This window comes from Babylonia areolata, chromosome 12 (assembly GCF_041734735.1).
Source record: "Babylonia areolata isolate BAREFJ2019XMU chromosome 12, ASM4173473v1, whole genome shotgun sequence".
Lineage (NCBI taxonomy): Eukaryota > Metazoa > Mollusca > Gastropoda > Neogastropoda > Buccinidae > Babylonia > Babylonia areolata.
The window spans coordinates 20,175,925-20,186,985 of NC_134887.1; the positions used below are offsets into that span (position 1 = coordinate 20,175,925).

Sequence of the window (11,061 nt, forward strand, 5' to 3'; positions counted from 1 at the left end):
CGCATTCCAATATTCCGACATTCCATGTTGCACCCAACACTGTTCTGTCCATAATCGCCCACTGTGTTTCACATTCAAAGCTTGTGTTCAACATTCATAGTCTTCTTCATCATCTTCATCATCATCATCATCATCATCACCACCACCACCACCACCACCACCATCATCATCATCATCTTCCTCTTCTTCTTCTTCTACTTCTCCTCCTCCTTCTTCTCGTTCGTGAGATGGACACCCCAGTGTCCACAATGAAGTCAGCTGTACGCTTCAGGTCCTATACACATGTCTAAAGACCTCTTGCCAGCCATTCAACCTCACCAGGGTGCAGACCCTGTGGGGATCGAAAGTGCAAGGCCTGTCCCTTCATAGACACCTCAGGTACAGTTGTTGGACCCACTGGCACTTTCACTGTGAAATCTCATCTCAACTGCCAGTCTACTGACATTGTGTACATTTTGTCCTGCACCCTCTGCTCCAAACTGTATGTGGGGGAGACCTACCGTTCATTAGGCGAGCGATTCTCCGAACACCTGAGGTCGATGAAGTTAGACTACAACCCTGTCGGCCAGCATTTTGCTGGCCCATACCACAGCTTCACCCATGCAAGAATTTCATCTGTGTGGCAGAACCCCAGTGACAGCACGTACAGAAAGTACATGGAGAGCCGCGTCATTTACCGCTTGGGGACCGCGCAGCCGAATGGATTGAACGTCAGAGTCACTGACGTCTTGCGCCTGGGGCCTTCTGTCTTGATCTCTCTGTCCTTATTCTTTCTTTAACCTCTTATCTCTTTTTAGAAGCAATATATATATATATATATATATATATATATATATATATATATATTGTGTGTGTGTGTGTGTGTGTGTGTGTGTGTGTGTGTGTATACATTTATATAAATTTATATTATTTAAAAAAATTTTTTTTCGTGTGTGTGTGTGTGTGTGTGTGTGTTGTACTGAATGGTGATCAGCAAGTGTTTAGTGTGCATGGTCCATCAAAACAGAAAGTAGTGAGATGTCATCACCCATTTCTCACATAGGCTTTCCTATTCACACTGTCCTCTTTTCATCACTTGACAACGGGCCTATGGTTCGAAACGGCGTATCCCACTGAACAAAGAGGAATCATTCTACCACCAAAAAGGTTTTTAAAAAAATTTTTTTAAAATTTTTTTTATAAACTTTAGTTTTTTGTTTTGAAAAATCCTGCAGTCAATTTTGTCTTCTTCTTCCCTAAAGATTAGTTGTTTGATGTTGGCGTTTATAACGTTTCCATTTTCCCCTAACGTTGTCTCTCCCTATTCACCCTCCACACACACACACACACTTCTTCCTTCTCCCCTACCCCCTCGGGTTTTTTTTCCGTCTAATATCATTTCCAGTGGAAAGACGTTAAACTGAAGACAACAGTTCTAAAGATTTCTCAAGTCTGCCAACGAAAGAAGATGGTCCCTGACGCAGGAGAGACATGTACGGTGAAAATCTGCACATCCCTGGAAACAGCCAGAAAAAATATAACAGGGAAAATGTTGCTTGTTGTACAAGGACGTTCGTCCTTCAGATTCGAAGATGACCATGGCTTCAAAAGTGTCCGTAGGGCCGGAGGTGACTGGTGAGGCCAATCAGGTGAGTCCAGAGGTGACTGGTGAGGCCAATCAGGTGAGTCCAGAGGTGACTGGTGAGGTCAATCAGGTGGGTGTGGAGGTGACTGGTGAGGCCAATCAGGTGGGTGTGGAGGTGAGGCCAATCAGGTGGGTGTGGAGGTGACTGGTGAGGCCAATCAGGTGGGTGTGGAGGTGACTGGTGAGGCCAATCAGGTGAGTCCAGAGGTGACTGGTGAGGCCAATCAGGTGAGTCCAGAGGTGTCTGGTGAGGCCAATCAGGTGAGTCCAGAGGTGACTGGTGAGGCCAATCAGGTGAGTCCAGAGGTGTCTGGTGAGGCCAATCAGGTGAGTCCAGAGGTGACTGGTGAGTCCAATCAGGTGAGTCCAGAGGTGACTGGTGAGTCCAATCAGGTGAGTCCAGAGGTGACTGGTGAGGCCAATCAGGTGAGTCTGGAGGTGTCTGGTGAGGCCAATCAGGTGGGTCTGGAGGTGACTGGTGAGGCCAATCAGGTGAGTCTGGAGGTGTCTGGTGAGGCCAATCAGGTGAGTCTGGAGGTGTCTGGTGAGGCCAGTCAGGTGGGTCTGGAGGTGACTGGTGAGGCCAATCAGGTGAGTCTGGATGTGTCTGGTGAGGCCAATCAGGTGACCTGTAGGTTCGCCCACATGTGAGTGGGTACTGTTGTGGCAGTGAATGCTTGCTCGGGCCTTGTTGCTACGATACGAGGCCTACGATGAGTACATCATGTCCGTATGCTGTGCCGGGTTCCTGGTCTCCAAAAACCCAGTCTTCTGTGCTGCTGCCAGGGACATGTCAGTCTTTGATACCGGTATTGGCACCCCGAACAGATTCCTGACTTTGGCAGGAGGAGGGGGTGGTGTGTGTGTGTGTGTGTGTGTGTGTGTGTGTGTGTGTGTGTGTGTGTGTGCGTGCGTGCGCGCGCGCGCGCGTGTTTGTGTGTGTGTGAGTGATGTAGTACCAACCACACTGCTAACCAGACTGTGAACGTTGGGTAACACGAAATCACTGATCTACCATTCAGCAGGAGCCTGAAAACCTCGAGGCAAAAAGCTAGGGATTTTATGAAATCCCCTAAAGTTCTTAATACAGCAATCTAATCAATATCACTGACTGAATCAGCGAGTACATGAACATCGTCTAGAATACTCAGAGATTTCATTGAAATCTCTTATACACACTTTCTCTGTTACATACATACATACGTACATGCATGCATACATACATACATGATACGTTCATATAGGCCCCCCCAAAGACCTCACATACATACATACATACAGGATACATTCATACAGACCACCCCAAAGATCTCTTCCACATATGTCATAAACAATATATTATGTCTAAATTAACGCATTAGAGGACGTGGAAAGTTGAAAAAAAGAAGAAAAAAAGAAATGGAAACTATCTGGAAAATCCTTAAAAAAAAAAAGATTACAAAGGAAAAAAAAGAAAAGATTTTGGAGCAATTAATTTTCCTCCACTAAACTCCATCACCATTTGGAACAAGGAAGTGTAGGCAGGGTGAGGGGAGGGGAGGAGAGAGTAGGGGAGGGAAGGGGAAGGGGAAGGGAAGGGGAGAGCTGGTGCTCCCTTGCCAGCAGTCACGGGCAGTGACGACACGTCATCTCCAGATGCTGAGGATGACGTGTGGCTGTCAGGGATGATGAAGGAGGCGATGATTGAGCGCTGTATATAACCCCGGCCCCTGCTAATTAGCACCTTCACATCACCGGCAACACTGTTTGAAGGTAAGACGTCCGGGGAGCGATTTTTAACTTCTTTTTTTTCTTTTTTTTTTTCTTTTTTTTCCAGTTTTCCGTCCTCGTTGTTGAGTGTGTTTCTGTGGGGATGAGTTTCGAATTCGCTCTCTGTGTGTCCATCTGTCTGTCTGTCGGGCGGTCTGTGTGTGTGTGTGTGTGTGTGTGTGTGTGTGTGTGTGTGTGTGTGTGTCTGTGTGTCTGTGTGTGTATCTGTCTATCTATCTATGTGGGTGCACATTTGCATATGCATTTGTGTGTGTGCGTGAGAGTGCGCGGGCGCGCGCGCGTCTGTGTGCATGCATTTGTGCGTTCATGTATGCGTGTGTACGTATGTGCATGCGTGTGCACGAGCATGTGTGTGTATGTGTGCGTGTGTATGTGTGTACGTGTGTGGAGAAGTACAGCTGTGATGGTGGCGGTTCACAGATGGCGGTGCTACACGTATTGTCGACGTTGTTGCTGGTGTGGGTGGGGGTGGTGGTGTCACGCTCCACCGACCACGGCGCTACCATAGCAGGTCAGTGACTGACCGCAGTGTGCGTGTGTTCGGAATGACGGACAGTATATCACAAATATGCCCCTTCGGATCCACTCTGTTTACACATACCCACATTCAAACACTCCACTGTCAGCCGCCGTTCTTTCTGTCTCTGTCTCTGGACCTTTCATTTGGAATGAACTTCCTCTTCCGCTTCGTCAGGCGTCCTCACTCAGCTCTTTCAAGTCTGGCCTTAATACCCACCTCTTTCCAAGACAGACACCCTCCTTTGCCTTTTCTTTGCCTTAAGTTTCTCAAGTTTAGAGATATGCATGTGTGTGAATGACTGGTGTGAAAGCGCTTTGATTTGTCTCTGCACAAGATTCAGCGCTGTATATATACTTCTTCTTCTTCTTCTTATTATTATTATTATCTTCTCACCGCTCACTCCCAGTGTCCCATTCACAGTCCCACCCGGGTTCTTCTGTCGCAGTCCCGGTGCAGGCAGTCCATTCATTGTTCGGTCACTAGCAGGCCACGCACCACAGGAGACCCTGCACGGCTACTGAGTCACTTCAGTGGTTTTCAGTAGTGCCTGGGTTTGATTTAACGTACTTAGGACACCACCTACTGACCACAATGATAGCTTAATCGCGGAGCCAGACAGAGTGAGCGTCTCCCCAGTTCCCAAGTGGAGACCGCCACAGGTTTCCCCCCAAAGACAGTCTCCCCATAACTCTTCCAGCACTGAAGGCCTTGACAAGACTAACCAAAGCACAGAAGTGGAGGGGAGAGGGTAGTGGGGGTTTTGGGGGGTGGGAGTGGGGGGAGAGCGGAGGGGGGCGGGGGGGTGAGGGGGGGGGGGTTCGAAACTGGGGTTACCAAAAGAGCAGGGCATAAAAGACCACAGTCTTTGGGACACATTAAAAAAAAATTGCTGGAGACGGAGGAGGATGGTGATGATCACAATGTTGCTATGGAGGTCAATCAAGGTTTGGGACTGTGTGAAAAGGGAGTACTCTACGCTTCCTGTCATAATGATATCCCTGCCTTAATCAGGCCCGAGAGATACAGACGCTTGCAGTGTTGGTTAGGAAATTTGAGCAACACACCCACAGACGCATCCGTGAAGTGGAAGATACTCAACTGTGTGATCCCAGTCTTCCCATTTAAGCCCACAGCACACTCAACTCTGGGTAGGAGCCGGCCACGGGCCAAAAAACCCACCTCCGCTGGGAATCGAACCCATGTCTTCCCGGCCGTCAGTCCGCGACGCTAACCACTTCGCCACGGCAGCTGGCAATGGAACTTATTTTCCACCGGAGGTTTTGCAATATCTATGGCACTGAACATGAATAAACATTTGAAATATATATCGAAAAAAAATCAAGATCGGTAATAGATTTAGCGAACAATCATCAACATACATGCAGAACAATCATGACTGCAATTTGATTAGTCCACGATGACTAGCAAAAAAACAACAACAAAAAACAAAAAAACAAAAAAACAACAACTTTGTGGTTTGTTATTTAGTTCTCATGGACATTCTAGACATTTTTATTAAGCCAAGATATATCATTGATGGTCTTTCTAGTTTGAACTAAGTCTGCTTATGTCAGCAACATCCACAGAAGTCCGAAACCTTTTCTTGTTCGGACACTAGGTTTTCAAAATCTCTCTCTGTTTCTTTCTCCGTCTTGATATCACCTTTTCTTGGGGTTTCTCCACTTCGATCCTTTCTTTTTGTTTGAATGCTGAGTCCAAACGTTCTCAGTATCTATGTCTGTCATTGTCTCTTTGTTTGTGTCTTTTTGTCTGCCGGACTGTCTGTCTGTCTGTCTGTCTGTCTCTTTCTCTGCCTGCCTGTGTCTCTGTTTCTACCTCAAACTGTCTCAGTCCGAATGTTTGTCAGCCTGTTTGAGAGAAACAAAGAGTTCCGCATAGTTCAGTCACTGTTAGATCATCAGTCATACTTTGCTGGAATCAGAATCAGAATGACTTTACTGTTGTGGCCTATATCTCAGCAAGAGAGATGAAGTGTGATGAAGTATGTGGTATATGAAGATTACAAGCAAATGTGTTCAATATGTGGTCTTATTAGTATTCAAAGCTAAGACCTCCTTGTCCTCCCACAAATACCTTCTTACCCACCCTGCCTTTCTGCTTTCGTTTTTCTATCTGTTAACAAGTAATCTTCTTGAATCATTATTCTTCTTGCATCTGGAGATAAACACTGTGATATATGTTTGCACTTCAACAGGTTTCAAACTGTCCGATATCGCTAAATGTGAGTACGCTGCTTCCACAACTTATTTGCCAGTTCTACGTCCCTCCTAATTCTAATTCCCACTCTTTTCCCCTACCCTCTCTATTCATTATAATCATGGGGTGGACTCTTCAAGAATAAGAAGAATGTTTTACGAACAAGAAGAATGAAAGAACTAACGGGAAAGTAACATCGAAAAAGAAAATGAAAAAAAACAACAAAAAAACCACCACCACTACCACCACCACCACAACCACCACCACCAACAACAACAACAACACACACACACACACACACACACACACACACACACACGCACACACACACACACAAAACAACAACAACAAACAAACCCACCACCACCAACAACAACAACAAATACGTGTATGCTGTCTACACATCTTTTACCAGATCTTTCTTTCTTTCCTTTTTCGATTACACAACAATTTGTAGACACGAAGGACAGTCACTGATTTTCGCTGATGTTCAAAACACATTTGATCCCGTTAATCTGCAGTTCTACATTCAGTACTAAAGAACATTGGTTTCAGCAGTCACTGAATCTTTTTGCCTTGTTTGTTTTGTTGTTTTGCAGTTGTTGTTTTTTGTTTTTGTTTTAAATAAATAGGAAGAAATATTACAGAAGATCGGTGTACCATTTGTCTGCTCTTAGGGCCTTACACGTGAGTATCCCACAAGGGTATATTATTGCTTTTGTAATTATGATTGCATTGCCATTCAGTAGTTTGTTTGGTCAAATCGATTCCCGAAGTTCAGTTTGCAGCCGACGTGGGTGATTTGCGCGAAGATTACATCGAAAAAAGAAACAGATTAATGCTAAAAGATTCATGCAAACAGACGTTATCGAACACATTTCATAAATCAGATCATTACATGAAAACAACAACAACAAAAAACAAAGAAACAAACAAAAAGAAACAAAAACAGCGTCTCAGAGAACATCTACAAGAAGGCGAGTATGAGTGTTTTCAGTAACGGCACTGGTCTCCAAATAAACTCTTCGGAAGTTATGAATATAAAACTGCATATTAATCGGAAGACCTATTTTTGGAGAGACGGGGGCGGGGAGTGTCAGGGGAGGTAAGAAAAAGGAGTAGGGAGGGAACAACAGCTTTTGCTACAAAAGAGAAACCTGAAGAATTAGACAATGAAAAGTTGAGAAAAAAAAAATGTTTCATTCTGTTGAGTACAAGATTTAATGGCCCGAAATATTCAAAACCAAACACCGTTACGTCATATATAGTGACGGGAAAAGTGCCACACAACGGAAAAAACAAGCCTGAACAAAGTGTTAGTGATAAATGTTGCAACTGTTGCAATTTGCGTTCGGCTAGAGGAGCATCTAAGATCTATCAAGAGCTTCTGAACCAGTCAAAGAAAATGGCAAGAGAGGCAAGGCCTTCACGACTCAAGTGTGACACACACTTAATCCAGCAAAGGAATCATGAGAAAAACAAACAGACAGAACCGATACTGAAAAGCAGATCATCTGACACACACTGATGTAACCTTGACCTTCGACCTCTAAATTTACAAAGCATTCATATTGTGATCAAAAGAAGTCTTTATACCATATTAATGAAAATCGGATGAACATGACCAGTCACAATGCGGCCTCTTTCAAGCTTCTCCTATTTATAAAGACGTGGGACAAGCTCCCTGATAACCTCCGTCATTCTGATTCCCTCGCATCTTTTAAATCTCGTCTCAAAACTCACCTTTTCCCTCAGTAATAAGTTCAATTGTGGCAGGTCCACTTTCTTTGCGTTAGCTGTGCTTGACTATGTGTGTATACATATGTATGTGTACATAACTACATGTATGTATATGAATGTGTATATCTGCTCAAGGTGTGTGTATGTAACATTGATGTAATGTTTTATGTTAACAAAAGCGTTTTTGTAAAACACCTTGGGCAGATTTCTCGATAGTGTGCTATATAAGTATCCAATATTATTATTATTATCATTTTGCCAAATGATGACATTGACCTTTGACCTCCAACTCTCCTTTCCCAGTCATGAAGCGGTTGAGTTCAAAAGCCTTATTCAAACGTGCCATCCTACCAAGTTTGGTTCAATGTCAATTACAGTAGCCGAGAAAATACTGATGTTAAAGTTTATCACACACACACACACACACACACACACACACACTAATCATACAGAAAACACGAGCATCTAAAAAGTCCTAAGTTTAAAACCATTCGCCCGCGCGCGTATGTGTGTGTGCGCGTTCCAATTTTTTGTCTTGCAAGTTTGGTTTTTGACTCGCTTGTGTAAACAAAGTGAGTCTATGTTTTAACCCGGTGTTCGGTTGTGTGTGTGTGTGTGTGTGTGTGTGTGTGTGTGTGTGTGTGTGTGTGTGTGTGTGTGTGTGTGTATGTGTGTGTGTGTGTGTGTGTGTGTGTGTCTGTGTGTGTGTGTCCGTGGTAAACTTTAACATTGACATTTTCTCTGCAAATACTTTGTCAGTTGACACCAAATTAGGCATAGAAATAGGAAAAATTCAGTTCTTTCCAGTCATCTTGTTTAAAACAATATTGCATCTCTGGGATGGGGACAAAAAAAGAAAAAGAAAAAAAAAAGAAGCCAAATTATATGCAAGCTGCATGTACTGTTATATTTATATCTTTTTTATTCTCTAAACTTGGCACTTTGATCTGATATTCTGACACAACAACAAGTGCAGTCATTATTATAATTTTTTGTTCAAACAGGAACTTCTTTTGCTAAGAATGGAAGTTTTATTTATTTTGGTGCAGATATTAAAAAAAGGGGAAATTAATCTGTAATTAATGGTAGGGGACTTAATTTGCTTTAAACTGATCTTTCTCATCTTAAACATTACATTTTGAAATTATACTCAATACATAAAAAGCTTGTATGTTTTACTCTCAGTATACAGGGCTTTCACTATGTTCATTCGCCCAAGTGGTCTTTTTCGGAAAATACTAAAATCAATACGACAAGTGGACTTTATAGATCTATTGGCTGAGCCCTGAAGGTCATGGGCAAAAATCAATTGCGTACACATAATTATAAACATTCAAAGCTCGTGCTCATATTCTTCGCGAATGCGAACGACGCCATTTTGTTTCAATTTGTTGACCTGCCCGTTCAATCCTATATTCAATGGACAATACACGATAACATGTGATGGAAAGTTGGAGAAGGAGACCGTTAAATATTTATTCAGAGAAAGATTTGTGAACGCCTCATCACTTACTGGATTATGCCCCAAACTGCCATAAAATATCCACAGAATCAGTCGGAATTCACAGTTAAAAATTGTAAACCATGCGAGTTAATACCCTTGAATTGATGAAACGAAAAAATTTCCAGTCTTGACTTTTCTCAAAATGAAGTCCTTTTCACTTCATACGACGTTTAGAAGTACTTGTACTTGGCTCTATATGTTATTAGTTTAACAAAATGCTAAATTTTCATATAAACTATAAAACTATAATGAACATAAAAGAGAAATTGAGTCGACCGTGTCGTACTACATTCCCGGCGGGTGTAACTAAACTTGTACATCTATCTAGATCTAGAGAAAACGGCTAAATGTTGCAGTGTGATTGCGGCGATAGCCACGTCTCCTTTACCACGGACTTAAAAAGAATTTTTTTTTATTGCCCTTAAAGATTTTTTGAATGCCCAAGATACACCAGAATAATATGATTTAAACAGCGTTCTAACTGCGAATACCGCAATTGATTTATCGCCCTTTAAAAAAGTATGTTCAAATATTAAATTTTAGAACGTCAGTCAAGGAGCCACGATAATGTAATGGGTAAGACAGTTTCTGCTCACCCGAACACGCGGGGTTCGAATCTGGTTGGGACTTTTTTAATTTTTTTTATTATTATTTTTTTTAACCCGAAGCTTTATAATAACAAATAAAGAAAACATTTTAACGATTAAATTATTTTTTTTAAAGTGTATCACAAGTGAGTCTTGAAGGCTTTGCCTCTCTTGTTCTTATATAAGTTAAAATATTACCCAGTTGATGTTCTGTTTTCATTCTTTTTTCTATGACTTGTATAATATATGCCTACACACACACACACACACACACACACACACACACACACACACACACATGCGCGCACACTCACGAGCAGGCAAGACGCATAGACACACACACACACACACACACACACACATTCACACGCACACTTCCACAACTCTCAACCCCCAACATACGACACCAAACACACACACACACACACACACACACACACACGCACGCACGCACGCACACACACTCTCTCTCTCACTGTCTCATTATCTCACACACACACACACAGAGACACACACACACACACACACACACACACACGTAACCCCCCCCCCTCCACCCCTCACCAAACACACACACTACACAATGCCCTCGAGATAATAATCCGAGCTTTACCCCTCCCGATAATTCATCATCATTTAAATGACGAAAACGTGAGGTAGATCCACGAACACGACGCTAGTCTTGTTGCTGACTGGGTGACGGATTGGGTAATCTGGACTCGGCCACAGGGCAGATGGGGGCTGACTCACCAAACTGAAATAGTGATGAAATGTTAAAAGCTTAAATATAGTTTGCGACGAAAGGTTTGACTTAACATTCAAAGTTATATGTTCAGTGAGGAAAGATTAAAGCTTTAGTGACGGAAGGTTAAAGCTTATAGGCTTAGCGCCTAAAGATTAAAGTTTATATGTTCAGTGACGAAACATTATAGCTTATATGTTTATTGCCGAAAGATCATAGCTGATATAATTAGTGATGAAATGTTAAAGCTTACATATTTCGATACGAAAGGTTAAAGCTTATAGGGTTAGCGACTGAAGATCAAAAGTTTATATGTTTAGTGACGAAACATTAAAGCTGATATGTTTAGTGACGAAA

At 42.7% G+C, this 11,061-nt stretch overlaps 1 protein-coding gene across 1 annotated transcript in view; it reads left to right on the plus strand.

Moving 5' to 3' along the window:
• The first annotated feature begins 3,363 nt into the window (after positions 1–3,363).
• The window catches only part of LOC143288095 (uncharacterized), a 19,520-nt gene continuing 11,822 nt past the window's right edge, over positions 3,364–11,061 (plus strand). Inside the window, exons 1-2 of the mRNA XM_076596380.1 lie at positions 3,364–3,376; positions 3,815–3,905. Of these exons, the coding sequence (XP_076452495.1) occupies positions 3,815–3,905 (91 nt within the window). The 5' untranslated portion in view covers positions 3,364–3,376. The remainder of the gene's footprint in view (positions 3,377–3,814; positions 3,906–11,061) is intronic.